The 18,441-nt window shown below is 37.4% G+C and overlaps 1 protein-coding gene across 3 annotated transcripts in view; it reads left to right on the top strand.

The window, feature by feature from the left end:
- The window catches only part of LOC117291867 (SPATS2-like protein), a 37,488-nt gene extending 20,439 nt beyond the window's left edge, over positions 1-17,049 (top strand). For all 3 annotated transcript variants that reach the window (XM_033773809.1, XM_033773807.1, XM_033773808.1), the window contains exons 4-12: positions 1,459-1,508; positions 4,574-4,712; positions 7,417-7,932; positions 8,358-8,493; positions 9,342-9,400; positions 10,355-10,464; positions 11,100-11,180; positions 11,827-12,099; positions 12,258-17,049. In XM_033773809.1, the coding sequence (XP_033629700.1) occupies positions 1,459-1,508; positions 4,574-4,712; positions 7,417-7,932; positions 8,358-8,493; positions 9,342-9,400; positions 10,355-10,464; positions 11,100-11,180; positions 11,827-12,099; positions 12,258-13,163 (2,270 nt within the window). In that variant the 3' untranslated portion in view covers positions 13,164-17,049. The remainder of the gene's footprint in view (positions 1-1,458; positions 1,509-4,573; positions 4,713-7,416; positions 7,933-8,357; positions 8,494-9,341; positions 9,401-10,354; positions 10,465-11,099; positions 11,181-11,826; positions 12,100-12,257) is intronic.
- Positions 17,050-18,441: the final 1,392 nt, after the last annotated feature.

Below are 18,441 nucleotides of genomic sequence, written 5' to 3'. Positions count from 1 at the left end.
CCGTGGTGGATCAGATATCCTACCTCCATGATCAGAGAAGAGGCTATGGGTGGGCCAGGCTTTCTGTGGTGTGTGGTTTTGACCTTAACGAGGGAGTATGATGGGATAAAATATTGAAGTATGTCAAAACTTGTTGTTTTTTGGCAAGGCTTTGCAAACATTGCTCTGTGATTTACACTTTTCCCCCCCAAAAAACTTGATGACTAATGAAGCTGAAACATCTTCATTCACAGAGTGGTTTTATTCATTTTATAGCTTAAAACTTGATCTACAAAAGTTACCAAAACCCTTTCCAGGGTATACTTGTTTGCATCCATCTTAGGTTGTCCATACATACACGTACTCATAGTTTATTGGTAGAATCGTTGTCAGGAATTATTGTGAAGGTCACCATTAATGATTAGGAAGTAGGCCTATCACGTGCACGTGTATTTATTTTTACCACGCACTGACACCACAACACATACCAATGAGGTCGAGTCAAGGACAACCTCCGCTAGAATGGGTGGCCGTAGCTTACTCAATTGTAAACTAAACCTTACCATCAATACAGAAATCTAATCCTCTACATAGACAGGTACATGATGTAAAATTATGGAAGATATACACAAAGATAGAGCAATCAACACAGAAAAACTTGTTTTATAAGACAAGTACATGTAGGCCTAACAAGTTCATAATATTTGTTCCCCAGTAGAACTTTGTTGAGAGAGGTCTGTCTTTGGTTTTGTTTACATGTTTTAAAATTCATAATAATAATGAAGTCAACTTAAAATGTAAATATAGCGCCAGGATCTGCCTTAAAAAGGCGGTCATGGCGCTTGAGAGGGAAAAACAAACTAGGACTGTGGCTGTAATGGAAAAGAATCTGGTGTTAAGTTGTTTATGATAAAAATTAGTGTTGTTCAATTGATTTAATTTGATTCCATTGTGGTTTATCATGTGGTTTATTGACTAATTTATATAATTTATTTTCAGTAGTATGATTGTGTGTAATTATTTTGTGTATTGCATACTATGCAAAGAAATTGTCCTCCATGGTCAGGGAATCAAGATGGCTGTAATAAGGTGTGGTCACTTTGTTGATTAGTTAGACTAAGATTTTCCAAGGAAATGTTGACTCTGTTCACTGAGTCATTTGAGGAAATGTTGACTGAGTCATTTGATTTAAAATTTTGTTAATAGTAGAGCCACTCAGGGCTGATTTGGCTAACTTTGGTAAAGTTTCTGCTGATGGCAATTGGCTTGGCTTCAATGGCCAACTGGGGCTAAAATGTACCATGGCAAAGATGGCTGCTTGTATTGGAAGGGCCTGGTCGCACAGTGGTCTGCATAGTGGCAGGGACGCTTTTCACAAATTCTGTTTCTGTATATTATTGATAATTATGTACAAGTGGAACCATTTTCATGAATTTGAGTCTTTTAATTTCCTGTTTTGTTATATTTTCTCTCTTTTAGGTGGAGCTGATGATATCCTTAAGGAATGGAATATACCAAATAAACGCAAGGTAATTGCTTTCTGTCATTTAAGCCTTGATTACAGACACAGGCCTGATACTTAACAGAGGCAACCATAGTGTTAGCCAGAGGGGTGTCTGGGTGTCTTTTGGACACCCTGTTTTTAATTTGGACACCCTGCTTCATCTGTCATTTACATGTAAATTTATTGTAAGTGAACAATTTGGACACCAAGTTTTAACATTTCCAGCAAATTTGGACACCCTTTTACCAAATCCTGGCTAAAATCTTGGGAGGCAACAAAGGCAATTGCCTCCATGCCCTCTGGTCATTGCCTTGGTGCCCTTGATTCTACAGTAGAAATTTACAATTTTCTCATAGGTGCCCTTTCTGAAGGGTAAAATACTTTTGTGCCCTTTTCCTTTTAAAATGAAGCATACATGCCTGCACATAAGCTGACTACTGTTGGACCTGCTTTGTACAGCATATGTACAACTATTGAATTGTGTTCTTAAGATGACTTTTACTCTCCTTAAAAGATTTAATTTCATGATATTTTGTTAAGAAAACCTACACAGAGTGGTAGGAGTATTAATTTTGAGAGATACAACATTCGTTGTGGTCGCTACTCACTGACAATACTCAATAATGTGCAGTCTCGGTAATTGCATAAAAGCCTTTTAGTTATGTGCATACTTTGCGAATTGGAAGAACATTCGCTGAACTTCATGGATACACTAATAGATGTACTTTGAACATTCAAGTAACTTAACTAAAAGATGAATGAGCTGAGTGCTTGACTTTGAATGTGTTATATTAAAAGGTATGCATTAGTGGCTAAATAACACCATGAAAAAGTAGTGTAATGGAAAAGCTATCATTCAAAATATGTTCAGGCAGAAGCTGATGTGAATTGGACAAAGTTTGGTTGATAGTTTTGAAACATGTGAACCAAACATGAGGTTCTGTTTGCCAGAAATCATGTTAAAAGTGTCTAAAGTTACTGCAAATTGGCAAGGTTGTTGTGCCCACTGACATAAAGTTTGTTGACGTTTGACCTTTTCTTGAGCTACATACAGTAGGCAAAGTCAAAACAGGTTGCGCAAATGATGACTCCACTCATGTCTAAATTATTTGGGAATATGTGATTGAACCATGAGGGTTAGCTTTATTACTTCTCAGGAGTTAGTTTGTTGAACCTTCCGTGGCCCTTGACTTTTAGCAGTGGGAGATTTGGTGGGGTTAAAGGCAGTGGACACTATTGGTAATTGTCACAGACTAGCCTTCACAGTTGGTGTATCTCAACATATGCATACAAAATTTGAGCTCAATCGGTCTTCTAAGTTGCGAGATAATAATGAAAGAAAAATAACCCTTGTCACACGAAGTTGTGTGCGTTTAGATGGTTGATTTCAAGACCTCAAGTTCTAAATCTGAGGTCTCGAAATCAAATTCGTGGAAAATTGCTTCTTTCTCGAAAACTATGTCACTTCAGAGGGAGCCGTTTCTCACAATGTTTTGTACCATCAACTTCTCCCCATTACTCTTCACGAAGAAAGGTTTTATGCCAAAAATTATGTTGAGTAATTACCAATAGTGTCCACTGCCTTTAAGTTTTGAGGTACCACACTTTACTGGATAAAAAGTCCATTGTTCTTGTGAAGGTTTGAAAGTTCAGAACCACACAAACAATGGCAATTTAGGAATGTCCTTTAAATAGCATGTCAAAGTCTACCGTTCATGCCATTAGTTTCAAAGTCTAGGTCCCATTAGTTTCAATTACTGTATATTGCTGTTATTAGAATTGATAAGACAGTAAAAATCAATGGGGTCCTCTTAGAACCATGTCAAAACATGACTGTGTTTAGTCATTTCCTAGTGTAATTGTTAACATACAAGCCTACAAAAGAGGGGCGTGATATTCTTTCTGCTTAAGTCTGTTTTCTGATTTGTTTTGCACTTGGGGAAAAAAGTAGAGAGGAAAAATGCTATTAATAATCCTACAAAGTCTATTGTTAGAGCCTAAATCAAGTTGAACACACCCTAATCCTGCACAATATATCGTAGGTCAGCCCTACTCGGTTTTTTTTCAGATCCTACTTTTTTGGAAGGACCAAATAAAATGCATGATAAGAAATGCTGAAATGATTTGTGCTTATTACTTCAATGATATTTTTGTCTGATTCCCTGATGAAAAGAAAAAGTGCACATCATTCAATACTGCTTTATTACACTAAACAAAACCTGCAACCGTGCGAGTCTCCATGCTGTATGTTGGTTCAAGATGTAAACTATGAACATCACCTGACCAGACGAAGCTAAATCACATCTGAGAACCTACGGAAGGAAAATCAACAATTGTCACGCACTTAGATCTTTTCTCCTTACAAAGTCATTGGTCAATGCCTTGTTTTGATTGACTGTCTTGACTTGTGTATTAAGGATCACCAGCTGCTTTAGCATTAACCATTTTGTCTCAGGGAGACCTTCAACCATGACACATGGCATATGGCATAGTTACGTCATGACATATTACAGGATCATTACAGAAATAGGTTTTGCTAACAAAACAGTTGCTGGCTGTGTTAGCACTTAAAGTAACCCACCAAACATAAACTTACCAACCTATAGAAGTTTGAGATCAATCGGCCATCTAGGTAAACAAAAATACTGAAAAACCGATTACCTATTTTGCATAACATCGATTAAAAAAAAAAATTAAAAAAAATAAACTCTTATTGAGCAACAAAACTTCAAACATGGATCATCAAATATGAAATTTTAGACAGAAACATTTTGAGGGATGTTTTCCACTAAATAATCTTATAAGAGTATTTCTATTACAATACAATGTAGCAATAAAGTTAGAACAGTATGAATTGTGTGGTCACTGTGTACATCCTACTAAAGAAGTTTAAGAAGACCAGGATCTGATTCACAAAGAGCTATGATTGATCTTAAGTGTGAATCAATCTTAATTGCTAAGCAAAGTGTGATGTCAGAATATAAATCGCTCCTTTATCATCATTTAATCTGTGATCTTCGGTGAGGTTTTTTCCTTACAAATTCTGTAATGTTCCTTTAATGTGATGGTTACTTTTGATTGTTTCTCCAGACTGGAAATAACATGAATAAGAAGAACAAGAAAAGAAAGCCCAAGCAATCCCAAGAGGAGAAACCCCAAGAGGAGAACGGCGAGGGGAGGATCTCTAATGGTCTACAGGAAGAGCATCCTTCAAACAATAACAATATAGGTAGAGTATAATGCCTCCTGTATTCATCAAACCCTGTAAATAGAAATAGGTTGACAGGTCATGATCCTTCCTGCAGAAGGGAAGTGAGTTTGTCTGGTTTGGCGGTTCAGAAAAGTTATATTTTATGAATTATAAGCAGGAGGACACTGGGGCATGTTGGTTGTTCTAATGCATATTACAAGTCAATGTGGGGATGTGGTGCGTTTTGGTTTTTACTGAAGACTGGTGCATGTCTGGCTGGTTTAGCTCATGGGCATGTTTTAAGGTGGGGATTAGACCAGAAAATAGTAAAATTTGATGTTGGTCTGATAGCCTTGTGCAAGTCTGGTAAATTTCCGAACATTTTTAGAATCTTGCTGCAATTGTCTTGATTGTTTACATTTGAAGAAAACCAAACTGCACCCTTTAAATGTGTTAAATGGAGCCCCAATGTATGAAAAGAGGTCACAATTTGCACAGTCCGGTGAGTCTATTGAACATTAGGGTCAATGATCTTATACCAGAAAGAGAAATGGATTTCAGTCACAATGAATCTTTGTTTGCACATTTTATGTGTAATAATCGTTTGAATTGGAGTGGGAGTGTGGCTTGAACCTGCGACCTCCGGATTAACAAGCCGGTTATCTGCTATTACTTATTAACAATATTGTTTGATACAAAAACGATATTTTTGGGCGTACTTATTACTCAGAACCAAATATAGCTTTCTAAAATATTTGTAAGTCTTGTTTCTTGACACTTCAAGGAATCAAGTTATCAACTTTAAAAACTATCCTTTTTCTCTTGAAGACGAGCAGAGAAGGCCTTTACTGTTTGAAACGTTGGGACCAAACCAGCTCTTTTCAGAGCCAACACTCCCTTAAAAGAGATTCAATACATGGTTGTACCATTCAGTTTACTAATTAATATTTATTGTTCATTCTGATTATATTCACACCATACAAAGCACAAAACATCACTAAACAATCCTTCAATTAACAACAAGATGTCTGATAGTGATGATCAATATCAGTTGAATAACTGATGGATTTCAAGAATTTTTTTCTTCTTTTTTACCCCCCTTCAAATTATTAAGCATTCACTAAGGCGGCCGTATGCGTGTAGGGGGCACACAGGTTCGCGGGACTACAATGTGTTTCTCATTACGGATAGTGTACCTTTGTCTGGTATTTATGTAAATTCGGAGTTCATTTTCTTCCATGAAACATAGTCATGGGATCTTGTCGGCCAGACATTGGGATTAGGCACTTCATTTGGGCTTTGAATTCTCAAACAGTTTTAAAGAAGGTTTCTGGTTTCAAAATCAGAAATGAGAAGTGTCCTGAATATCTAAAAATATACTCTTTGGTAGTAGAATAAATAGCGAGGCAGTTCTCTAAAAAAACAAAATCGTGTTGACACACACATGGTGTTACCGCAAAACCAAATACTTGTATATTGGTTTCTGGTTTTACATCTTCAACAATAGTATTTTGTGATGAGTTCAGGAGTTTAACTAAGGATTTTACCAATACAAGGTCAAGGGTCATTGTTTAGCTGGCCCTCAACCTCTGTTTCCCCCAGGAAACTTCTGCCTAGATCATGGGTCATTAGAAGTTTAGTCTGACAAAAAATGCTCAGCTCAGCAAGTACACGTATACTTGTATTCTATACTACATTGTAGGAGCTCTGGTTAGAGTTCTCTAAAACCACTTACAATGTACATGTACCAGGCCTGGATTTACATGAAGACTAAGGTCTCTGTTGCTCTGGTTTTGGCCTTGGTGCCCCTTCAACTGTTTTTCTATGAAAGTGCCTTTGAAAAGTGGAACTGGCCTTGCTCTCTCTATTGCCCTGCTTTTGGCCTCGGTGCCTCTGCAACTGTTTTTCTGTAATGAAAGTGCCCTTTGAAAAGTGGAACTGGCCTTGCTCTCTCTATTGCCCTGCTTTTGGCCTCGGTGCCTCTGCAACTGTTTTTCTGTAATGAAAGTGCCCTTTGAAAAGTGGAACTGGCCTTGCTCTCTCAAAATTGTATTCCTGCTAATGCATAAATGTTGTAAACTCTTTATTTCAGTACTACTGCAGTGGTCTATTAAAAAACATTTTTAGGGGATTCCCCACCAACAGTGAGAAATAACCAGATTGATAGGAAGTACATGTACATATACATGTAATATTATATTGAGGTACATTGTACATGTAATACAGTGTATAGAAAACGAAAGTAACAGTCATAATACCTTATTTCACTTTGTGGGTGTTGGTTACATGTATTTGTTGTCCTTGGATTACAATAAAAAGTATGTATGAATTACACAATAAATTAACAGCTGTGGGAAGGCGAGTAATTTTTGTTTCATCTGACGATTTCCTCTGACAGTGAAAGCAGACAAATGAAAAAGTTTCATGATTTTTTTTCCAACAAGTTTTGTACTTGTACATAGTTAAGTTTTTTGTTTGTTTTGCAATTATGCCTACAGAGTTGATAATTTGCATGTAACTTGTTTTAATTTTTCAAAAAGTAAACATTAATGATCCATGGCTTACAGCAAACCCGCAGTGGTAAGCCACAGCCGATGATTGGCCATGGCTTACAACCAACTATCAGATTAACAGTTATCCCATGGTGCTTTTTTTCCCCTCAATTAAGGTAAGTTTTGTTAACTCTAAACTGAGCAAACTTCAATCCTTGATGTTTTTTTGTTTATTCCTTTTTCTTGTACAGATAAACCTGTTGAGTCCAAGATGGACATTAAACCTGGTCCCAAGACAGAAGAGATAACGCCAAAGGCAGGTACTCAACAACCCAAGTCAGGGGTGACATCCAACGTCCAGAAACCTCAACCTCAACAACAAAGCCATCCTAAGCCTGTAAATAGTCCTCAACAACAGCGCAAACCTCAACAACACAAACAACAACAAGAACAACAACACAGCAATAACAACAAGAAGGTGGACACTGCGTCCAAACCAAAGGGCGAGAGTGGACGAAGCGTTCACAAACAGTCTCAGGAGAAGCACCCAACACAAACCTCTTCAGACGGATCAGCTCATCATAAAACTAGCAATAAACCAGCCTCTGGACCTGCAGCTGGTGGCAGGAAAGGCAAAGATGACCCGGGTCAAAGGTCAGGTCAAACTGGAGCCCCAAAGCAAGGTCAAAGTGCAGAGGGTGGTAGCAAGCGTGAACGGACCGTGAGTGAGTCAAGCTCAGTGACTGACTCAAGATTTAAAAAGCCAGGTAAAGTTGACATGCCTTTGTAACCAGTACTTGTATCTATATAGTTCTGTTGTTTAACCAAATTTTTTAAGGCGCTTGTCATACATATAAGGCGCAGTACCCTTAAATTACCATATAAGATCAAGTGTTAACGTATAAGGTGCACCTCTGTATAAGACGCAACATGACTTTGATGCACGGGCTCGCTAGGTCCCATTCCCATCAGGATATACTGGCTCATTGTGATGGTATACATGTAAGAACACTAACCACTACGAAAAGATAAAGGGATTGAATTTTTTAATCATGAAGATGAGTAAAACATCACTTCGCTTCTAGTAGTCCCATTGTTAAATGTTCCTGATAATCCCAAATGATTGTGAAAGTCGAAGAAAGAGGTTTTAACCTCTCAAAATTAACATTTGTTTTGTGATTCTGTTTGAAAGGTTTAACATTAGACAAATCATCCAAAGACCTCCAGAGGACGGCAGTTTCACTTACACGTCACAAGAACCTTCTTGCTGAAGAGATAGACAAAGCTGAGAAGAGATTGAAGAAAGCGTTCGATGGCGCAAGATCAAGGTGAGAATCTGGAAATTAAAAATGCCATTTTCGCAATCTCGCAATCTGAATACTTTAATTGGTCCATCTCAAGAGTTAAGGTCCAACAGGAAACAAGGTGTGGTCGATCAACCCACTCGACTTAAAAGATGAACAATGTTGATGTACAAAACTTAAAGATGCTATGTCAGATTTTTGGCCCCAAACATTAAAAATTAGATTTTTTGGAGTGAATGGTATTTCAAAGAGTATCACCCTTTCTCTAACGAAAAAAAGTTTAACTTTTACTTTTAATGGTCAGGAACCATGACAAAAATTTAAAACATTTCTTTTAAAACACATAAGAATTGGTCACGTGATATAATTTCGTGCACTTATTTTCACTGCTAATAATACTTGGCAGACTTTTTTCAGAAATGAAAGCTTGTAACTTTCTCGACCCCCATCAAAATACCTATTGAATTTTAAATCAAAATTGTTGGGTTAAATCGGCCAAAAATCTGACATACCATCTTTAAGCTTGGATTGTAACCGCCATCTTTAACTTGTTTAGATGAGGTTTGTGGTAGCACCATTTTGTGAATCTCTCTTGGGTTGTGGTTGTGTAAGGAACCAGTGGTTGACAACTCAACGTTTTGGATCAGTATGCTCTGAAAGTTATCAGGAGCATACTGATCAAATTGTTGAGTTATCAACCACTGGTTTCTCTCAGAACCAACACTATCCAACAGAGATTTACACATTGAGCTACCGCATACCCCACCATGCAAAGTTTAAGATCTTTGATTGGGTTATTTGCATAATGTGTTCTCAGCAGAGATATGTAAGTTTCCTTTTGCTGATGTTCATTTGTTTATTTGTTTCTGCAGCTTAAGTACCAAAGAAGAAGAACTGATGAGACAGCTCCTAGAGGTCAAACGACGTGCAAGTAAGTCTGACTACTACATGTAGATACAGAGCTGAGTGTCTTTGTGATGTAAATAATGAATGTTTGTGAGAGCCATTAGATAACATCTTGTAGTCTTTAGGAAAGTGTGTTCTGACAGTCAATACATAGGGATTGTCCTGTCCTAATACTTGTAATGTGATCTATATGAAATATTATTACTTATAATTAGTGTGAATACAATGGTTGGATTATTGCCTGTGCAGTCCATCTGTTTCATGGTTTGCCCTTAGCTAGTGACTGGCCAGTCGGACCAGCTAGCTTGTCATTTCACCACAAGCTCTTTTCAAGAGTCCATATTTCAAATGGAATAGGAATGTTTTTCAACTGCAGAAGACCACTGTTATGTTAATGGCAGTGGACACTATTGGTAATTGTCAAAGACCGGTCTTCTCACTTTGTGTATCTCAACATATGCATAAAATAACAAACCTGTGAACATTTTATATTGATTGGTCGTGGGAGGCGAGATAACTATGAAAGAAAAAAACACCCTTGTCACATGAAGTTGTGTGCTTTCAGATGCTTGATTTCGAGACCTCAAGTTCTAAACTTGAGGTCGCGAAATCAAATTCGTGGAAAATTACTTCTTTCTCCAAAACTAGGTCACTTCAGAGGGAGCTGTTTCTCACAGTGTTTTATACCATCAACCTCTCCCCATTACTCGTTACCAAGTAAGGTTTTATGCCAATAATTATTTTGAGTAATTATACCAATAGTGTCCACTGCCTTTAAGTGTCATTTGGCCAGCAGACCACTGTAACATGTATGTTAAGGGAAAATGCTGCACTGTAACTTGCATTATACCTGTTGTCAGTTTTTGTCTGATTTTCAGACCAGCCACTACTTACAATGTAGAACCATTAACTTGTTAAAAATAAACCTAGAGCAGATACACCTGTAGCTATCATGATGAATGTATTTTGTATTGTTTAGCATCACTCCTTGATGAGCGCCAGCACAAAGCGTTTGAGTTGAAGCAAGAGACAAATAGATCAGCCAGTAAGACGGACCAAGAGCTGCTGGAACTTAGAGCTGATATCAAGGTATGCCTATTGCCGTAACTTAACTTAATTGCATCTATAAAGCGTTGCATCTATAAAGCGCTGTAACCATTTGGTGCACAGATCAATTTTTTAGAAACCCCCCCCCCCCCCCCCTACTACTGTCTGACCTGACCATTTATTATCACCCACTGTGGTTTTGAATTGAGCAATAACTGTGTGCCGAGCCGGTCTTTACTTCGCGATAATGACCAGGTTGGTGGCAGGCCACTATAATAATGGACCAAGCTGAAGGTTAGTCCAGTAAAAGCTGCTAGTCACCAATGATGGTCCTTATTTTAACATTTAATTTAATTTTTATACCTTTATTTAGCTGATATTTTTGTAGAATTTTTGTATTTTTTTGTTAACTATTTGTGTGGGTCCTATTCTCTCACACATACAACTTATTTATGCTCCTTATTTGAAATCTGGACTTATAAGATTAAAAGTTACCATTACATTTGATTTATTTTTGAAGTGATCATTTTAAAGTTTTTAAAGCTATTTTTCGTATATTTATGCAGACTATGTATTTTTTGATGTACATTTTATTAGATAGAGATTGAAAACAATCTCCCACACAGTTCCATTATGAAGTTTAGTAAAAAATATTTTGAAATTGATTTTATTTGCAGCACTTTGTGTCTGAGAGGAAGATTGATGAAGATATTGGACGTACACCACGTTTTACTGGAAGCATTGACCCACTACAGACAGTAAGACGCTCTCTATTTAGCTTTTAGTACAAATTCTATCCTTTTAACTCCAGTTGTGACAATTTAGGATTACAAACAATTTGAGTGGCTGGTTGCTGTGACTGTTGCTTGTGGCTGTGACTGTTGGTTGTGGCTTTATTGTTAAAGCCATAGCCCAAAACCAAAGCATCAAAACTTACATGTAATGTTTCACTTTATGTGGCAACGCTATTGCCATTTATGTAAAAAAAAATAATAAAAAAATACCCCTTACAGATCTGTTTAATTTATAATGATACACCATTGGCTTTGGAATGAAAAGGCGGTTCCAATCGTAGCGCACCATGTTTACTAACAACTCACCGCAAGGACTAATAACATCGAAGCTATTGCGGATAATCTCCTGGCAGATGCCCAATATTAGAATAAAAATCACTAAAATCAATAGCTTCATGGCTTCATTGACATAATTGTAATCAATTTTCATTAGGGGCCTACTTTTCAGAGAGTTCAATTTTATGAATACTTTATACATAACGATGTGCATTTTGGGATTTGCCGATTGGTATGAAGAAAACCAAGCTTTTCTTTTCGTCAAACTGACAATATCTTTGATCCATTGTGAGACGCTTCAAAACTTAACCTTATTTATGTTTGATATCTCCAGGCAATCAAAGAGTTTGGCGAGGTCATCCCAGTCAAGACTGTGTATTCCACACGCCGTCCGTCCCTAACATCCCTCACAAGCATAGAAAGCCTAAGCCGTCCTACATCAATCAGTGATGACCGCAGTGGGAACTTCAGCCACTCTTCGACAACCGTAGAAAGCAGGCCAAAAGATGCCAGTTCTGTGCCAGTCACACCGACGTCCCCCGATGTTGACATCGAGTCCGAGGTTGCCAAGATGGCCGCCAAGATGCAGCGGTCCCTTCAGACCCAGGTGGGTGGTCCTACTCCTACTTCTGTGTGTCTGTCTGTCTGTCTGTCTGTCTGTCTATCTAGCCTATTACACTCCACTTCTTAATATAATTTTACGTACTTTTACTGTGATGATCACGTATTGTAAACTCATTTCAAAATGGTTGTATTATTTGACAGGGCCAAAGAGGGAGAGGACCTAGGAATCCCAGACAACAAGGCAACAATAATAGACAGGGTTACCAAGGCAGCAATCCTCGACAGGGTCAGTCTGCCAAAGAGGGCAGCAGACCGGACCAACGAGGGAACAACAACAACAGAGGGCGTCAAGAGGGGAACCAAGTTTACCAAAACAGCCAACACAAAGGTGACAACAGGCAGCAGAGTGACAAACCACATCACGACCGACCACACAGTGACAAGCCTCGCAATGACCGTCCTCGGAATGACCGTCCACGGAATGACAGAGGAGAGGGTAGCCGAGGTAAAGACGAACAAGGCCCCCGCAACAAGGACAGAAACATCCGTCGTCGTGAGCAGTACAGAAGAAGACATGATCAAGAAGGTAGCACTGAGAAGGAGGTTGGAGCTACCGTGACAGGCCCCGATAGTATACCCATCCCTCAGAATGGACCATCAACAGATGTAGCTGACAAGAAGACAGCGCCTGTAGTCGGTAAGAATCAAGCTAATGATGAGAAGAAGAAAGAAGTACCTGCTGTAGACAAAGCAGCTCCTGTTAAGGACACAACCCTGTCTCCTGCTGTTGAGAAGACCGAAGTGCCTTCAGTGAATGGTAGCATCTCAACAGAAGACCTGAAGCCCTCCAAGCCAAAATCACCAGCACACCATGACCAGCAGATCATCTCTAAGAACGAGAAGAAAGATGTCCCTGTGATGATGAACGGGAACGCAGGAAGCAGCCCCGAGTCCAAGCCCACAGAGGCCCTACCACAACGTAAACCTCGCGAGAATCGCAACCGGAAGAAGGCAGAGGATAAGGTGATGGAGACGCCGGTCGTCAACGGCATTGTGAACGGTGAAGCGGAGCCTGTCATGGTGAATGGAGAGAGCAATGGACATTGAAAGAACCACATACTGCGGTCACGATATGGACAGTCAAGGTCACAATCAGTATTGAGTGAGCGGTCAATCACAAATATTTTTAAATAACAAAAATATATATAGCATCTCAGATGGCATTTTGAGGGATGATTGAATCCTGCTGCACGTTGAATCTGTCCCTGAAAGTAAAGCACAAACTACTGGAGGATAGTGAAGAATATTCTTGCAATAATTCTACTTAAAAAATACTAAAAACCTCGGTAAGGTAAAGAAACACATCTGTATTATTCTTTCGTTTATATAAGGAGTAATCGTGGAGGATTTTGCATGCATTTGAATGTGGGATTTGGTTTTTGTTCTGTACTTAATGACCTGTCCTGAACCTTGAATCAATCTGAATGCTGCAGTTTTATGTCGAAAAAAAAAAAAAATGTAACCATATATATTATTCACTCATATCGTAAAATATTTTGTTTTGATAGAAATTAGAGCTTTTAAAGTTTATGTTTAAACAAAAACCTTGTATCTTAAATAGCAAATAATGTTGTGTGTGCTGCCCTGTTAAAAAGCGTTGGTATAATTTAGAGGATTATTAAAACTGTATGATAGAAAAGGCGTCGTTGTTGATATACACTATTGGTTTCAGCAGAAGTGTACAAGAGAGGCTGTTAACTTAAAAAAAAACAAGAATGAACACTGCAGGTGGACAGTAATTTATTGATCATAGATTTTAAGGTAACGGATCTTAAGTTAAATTAAAAGGAAATGCTAAAGCTTGCTCTAAGTACAACTTAAAATAGTTATTAGTGAGTGGCAGAAAGTCACTTGAACTTTAAGAAAAGTAAAATACCTCAGAAACATTTAACACCTTTATGTAGATATTCAAATTTATTTTCAAAATTCTTTTCAAAGAGATATTATTCAGTGATGGAATTTGAATGAAATTATGTTCATATTTACGCTTCCAAAAAGTCTTGCATTTTGGAGCAATATTTCAGGTCAAAGAGTTTAATTTCTGAAGGTGTTCCGCCATAGAGGGCGCTTTCATTTAAGAGTTGATGTCTATGAGGACTTTCTTAAGAGACACTTGACTAAAACAAGGGGCTTTAAAGTGTCTTGTATTGGGCTCTGAATAATGTTGAAAACCCCATGCAAAATGCACACTGCTCTTCAATTCGTCAGGCCATTAACTATTCTTTGCTCAATTTCCCTCAAGAGCCAAAAACAGAAACAATCGGTAGACTACTCATTTTGACTTTATTAGTGGTTTCGATTTTAGTTGATTGGTATTTATAAGAAAGAACCTGGAATTGCATTTACACAAAGTGCCAAAAAGTTTACAAACGACGCGCTGCAAACAGACCATGTTTGAATAGACAGTATTTTGAATCAAATAATTACTCATGTTAAACACATTATGGACAAGATCGAAAACCGTGACCAGATAACTAACCAGTAATGTTAAAATTAGCTTAGCTTCAAACCAATTTTTCCTTCTGAAAACACATTCATGGATGCAGAATTTTCCTTGATTTGGGAGGGAAAATACTTTTAAAAATGACACTTGTTTTCTTTTGGGACAAATATTTACGCTCGGAATGTCAAGTTGCTTCTATTTTTGGCAGCATTGTATAAATTTTATTTTTATATGCTATGAGGATTGAGTTGGCATTTCACTTTAATCATCCACAACTTTGATGCTTAATATAATCGGAAGTTAATGTAGAAAGCTTGATTGAATATGTTGCCAGTTAGATGTCTTAAGTTGGTTGATAACTCGAGCAAAGCGTGTTATTTAAACATTTCTTTGTTATCACTTGATATTTTACATAATTTTAGTATTGCGAGCGTAACGACCATTCTAGTGTGACTTTCGACCTTGGTTTTTTGAAAGAAAAAACCATAAATAAGTAAATGTTTCGTCTGGAATTCATGAAAACTTTAACATTCCTATCATACCTGTCTTTTTGAGCTTGACAAAAAAGCTAAACGATGAAAATGCCCTAATATAGATGTAAGCACTTGTAATGTATGCACTATTAAGTGATATGAAACCAAAACTTAGGGACCAGACTTATACATAATATCCTTGTTTATTCTCTATGACGTCATGAAATGTGTTGTGGTTCCAGACCAAAATCTCCCAAACCAATTTGGAGAAAGTCTGGTTGTATTTAGACTCAGCAATTTTTTTTTATTTGTCAAGTCTGGAGAGGTTTTAAGCTGAGCGTAAAAATTTATTCGTTGACAGTATTTCTGTAAAAAACAAAAAAAATAATTTATGACAATTAATTAACTGACTTGTTGACATTTGACCATTTAAAAGTATAGTGTTGTTGTGGTAAGGCGCTGTTCATTATTATTTTTTTTTTTCATTCACACATGTTGAATTCAGTTAAGGTGAATATTTTTCATTTGTTGGTGTTACAAGTGGGATTGTGAAAGCTTCAATGAACAATTCTTAAGAGTAAGCACAAGTTTCTATGTTGATTCATCTTTACCCAGTGAGTTTGTAGCTGTGCGATGGTTAGATGATTAGCTTGTTTATCATTGTATTCTGTAGTGAGGAAAACTAGTGACTAAAGTTTGCGTTATTCCGTTTCGTTGAGTAGTCTTCAGACTGTCCAATTTGGGGATCGAAAATCAGATGGTTTGCACTAAGTGTCATCTACGGCCATATTTGATGATAAACAAAGGAAAAGTGCTTGGTGTTTGCGCTGCGCACAACTCTCAGCCAATAAGAGCCTTGCACACGTGCACATTTCATCGCATATGGCATTCGATGATGCGTAGTGCAACCCATCTATAAAAAGAAATCGTTGAGGAGTTTTACAATTTTAACTTATAAAACATTTGATACTTTTTACCTGCAAGCTTTTAGTCACTCGTTCGATGTAAAATGGATGTAAAAACCAGATATGAAACTGCCTATGTAATGAAGAGATCACCTTTGATATCTCATCTATTTTTGTGATCATAAAAAAATGTATATTGAAGTATAAATATGTAAAAAAAAAAAAAGGGTAAAAAAAAGAAAGAAAAAAAAGAGAGACAATATGTAGAACCTTAATGTTCAAGTATGATGTTTGGCTTACTGGCAAATGCCTTCTTTTCTACAAATTTTCCTACTGACAAATGCACTTGTATTTAAACATTTCTATATAAACTTTGATTTTCTATGTTTTTTTCCCTAACTGCTGTGGCGTATTTCAGATGACTTGTCAAGTTTTCACCGATGCGGCAATCAACAAAATCAATATGTAATCAAAACCTTTAGAGATGTTAAATTGATTTATTATTTTTACATTCTGGTCACGATTTCAGGGATCACTTTTATGTTTTTGTGTTGTTGACAAATCATTTCAGTGAGTGCCTTAAGAATTTTTTATCGTTAACCTTTGCTACTTTCTGGTTTAATTAGCTGGCTACAACTCGGGAATAGAAAGAGAAAACAAAAACCGCTAAACATAAACAAAGCAAGAAGTATTGAAATTGGTTTTATTTGAATTGAAATACTCATGCTAAGTGCTTACTATAACCAAGCACAAACACAGTGGGTTTCTAACAGAATGATAAAACGCATTCACTCAATTTAGTCTTATACTTTAAACAAAGGCATGCCAACCAAATCACTTTGTATTTTATGTGATGACTATCGGAGTTATTGATAACGGCACTCTATGTAGGTACCTGTTATTTTTAAACAAAGGCGTAGTATCTACACTTGCCAACCAAATCACTTTGTATTTTATGTGATAACGGCACTCTATGTAGGTACCTGTTATTTTTTCAATAGAGATTTGATTCACCGGAATTATCAGATATCAACAACTGTATTTAAAGCTGCGTTTATTACTTAATCTGAAAAACCCTTGATATTCAATAAATATTTCATCAAATGAATAAAGATTTGTGCGGTTGTTTTTTAATTTATTTAATGGAAGTCAAATTGCAAAAAGATTAAGAACATTAAAAATGCTTTGTGAGTGCATTTACATTATTGGATCACTCTTCTGATATTAAGAACTTGGGTTAAGAATTGCTCAGAACTCCTGCACGGTTTGTGTTTCCATTGTCAAGTGCCTTGATATATTTCACAGGATAGACGTGCTTTATAACGAACCTTAAGATATTTTTATTATTAACATTACAATTTCCTTTTAGTTATAACTCCATCTCCTGAGGGCGACTAGAGCAAGCTAGTTGAATTGTGGATACCATTTAAGAATTCACTCCGTGGTAATGCAGTTAATAACGATCCTTTATAATCTAAAGTAGTAGTCCCGGCCGGTTTTTCTACCTTCTCAGTACTAAGAAGTGTCCCAAAACAAACTGAAAAATCTAGTCTGCGATAGTAGAATATATAGCAAGACAGTTCTCTAAAGAACAAACTGTACCTGGCAAGTAGATATACATATGGTGCTACCGCAAACCAAATAATATCACCAACAAGTTGACATATCAGTAAACATACTACTGGTGCGTTCGATTAGCTCACTCGGGTGAGCCCCTAACAAGAGCTATTCGAACGATCACTCGCCCTCTTGTGGTGACGTCGTGCACCTTGGGTCGGACCTGGTTGAGCTCCTGGAATGATATCAAAGCTATTCAAATGTACAGGGGGGCAGACCGGGGTCGACCTAGGGAAGCTAAACGAACCCACCCATTATTAATGCACTGCATCATTCCTTTAGCAAAATCTGACGGCAAGTTAGCAGGACCTTTACCTTGCTTACAGAATCTACAGTGCCTTAATCTAGTTACTACGATAGGAGAGCTATACAAAAAAAAAAGCAGGACAGTTCTGTTAAGAACTGAAAAGTCTCTCGAATTCCGAAAACCTACTTCGTGGTAGTAGAATATAACGTAGGACATAGAAGAAACACATGGTGTTACCCCAAACCCCCAAAATATATACAAATATATACAATGTACATTTATACAAGAAAACCATGTTCTTTTTCAAAGAAGAGAGTTGTTCTCAACTCATTACAAATTAATTTAATGGCCTTGTTCAAAACCACGGCTTCGGCTTTAGGTTCTGTCCTTCGTCTGAAATTCTGGGTGCGTATATGCAAGCATGTGTATTGTCAAAACAACCGCGGGGCCAAGCTAGCCTGAGCCGATTCCAAAGCCAAATCCAGTCGTTTCAAAAAGGGCCTTTGGTGATGTGGTATCAATGTGATCAGTGTTAACGTAACCCTAGCCGATGAACTTGAGCAAAAGGTCAAAATTTAAACAGATAATTGTAGCAACATTTTGTTGTCAGTGAACTGACAGGAATGCAGCACTCCAACAG

Source organism: Asterias rubens, chromosome 6, assembly GCF_902459465.1.
Source record: "Asterias rubens chromosome 6, eAstRub1.3, whole genome shotgun sequence".
NCBI lineage: Eukaryota > Metazoa > Echinodermata > Asteroidea > Forcipulatida > Asteriidae > Asterias > Asterias rubens.
This window is presented reverse-complemented; position numbering and strand designations above follow the sequence as displayed.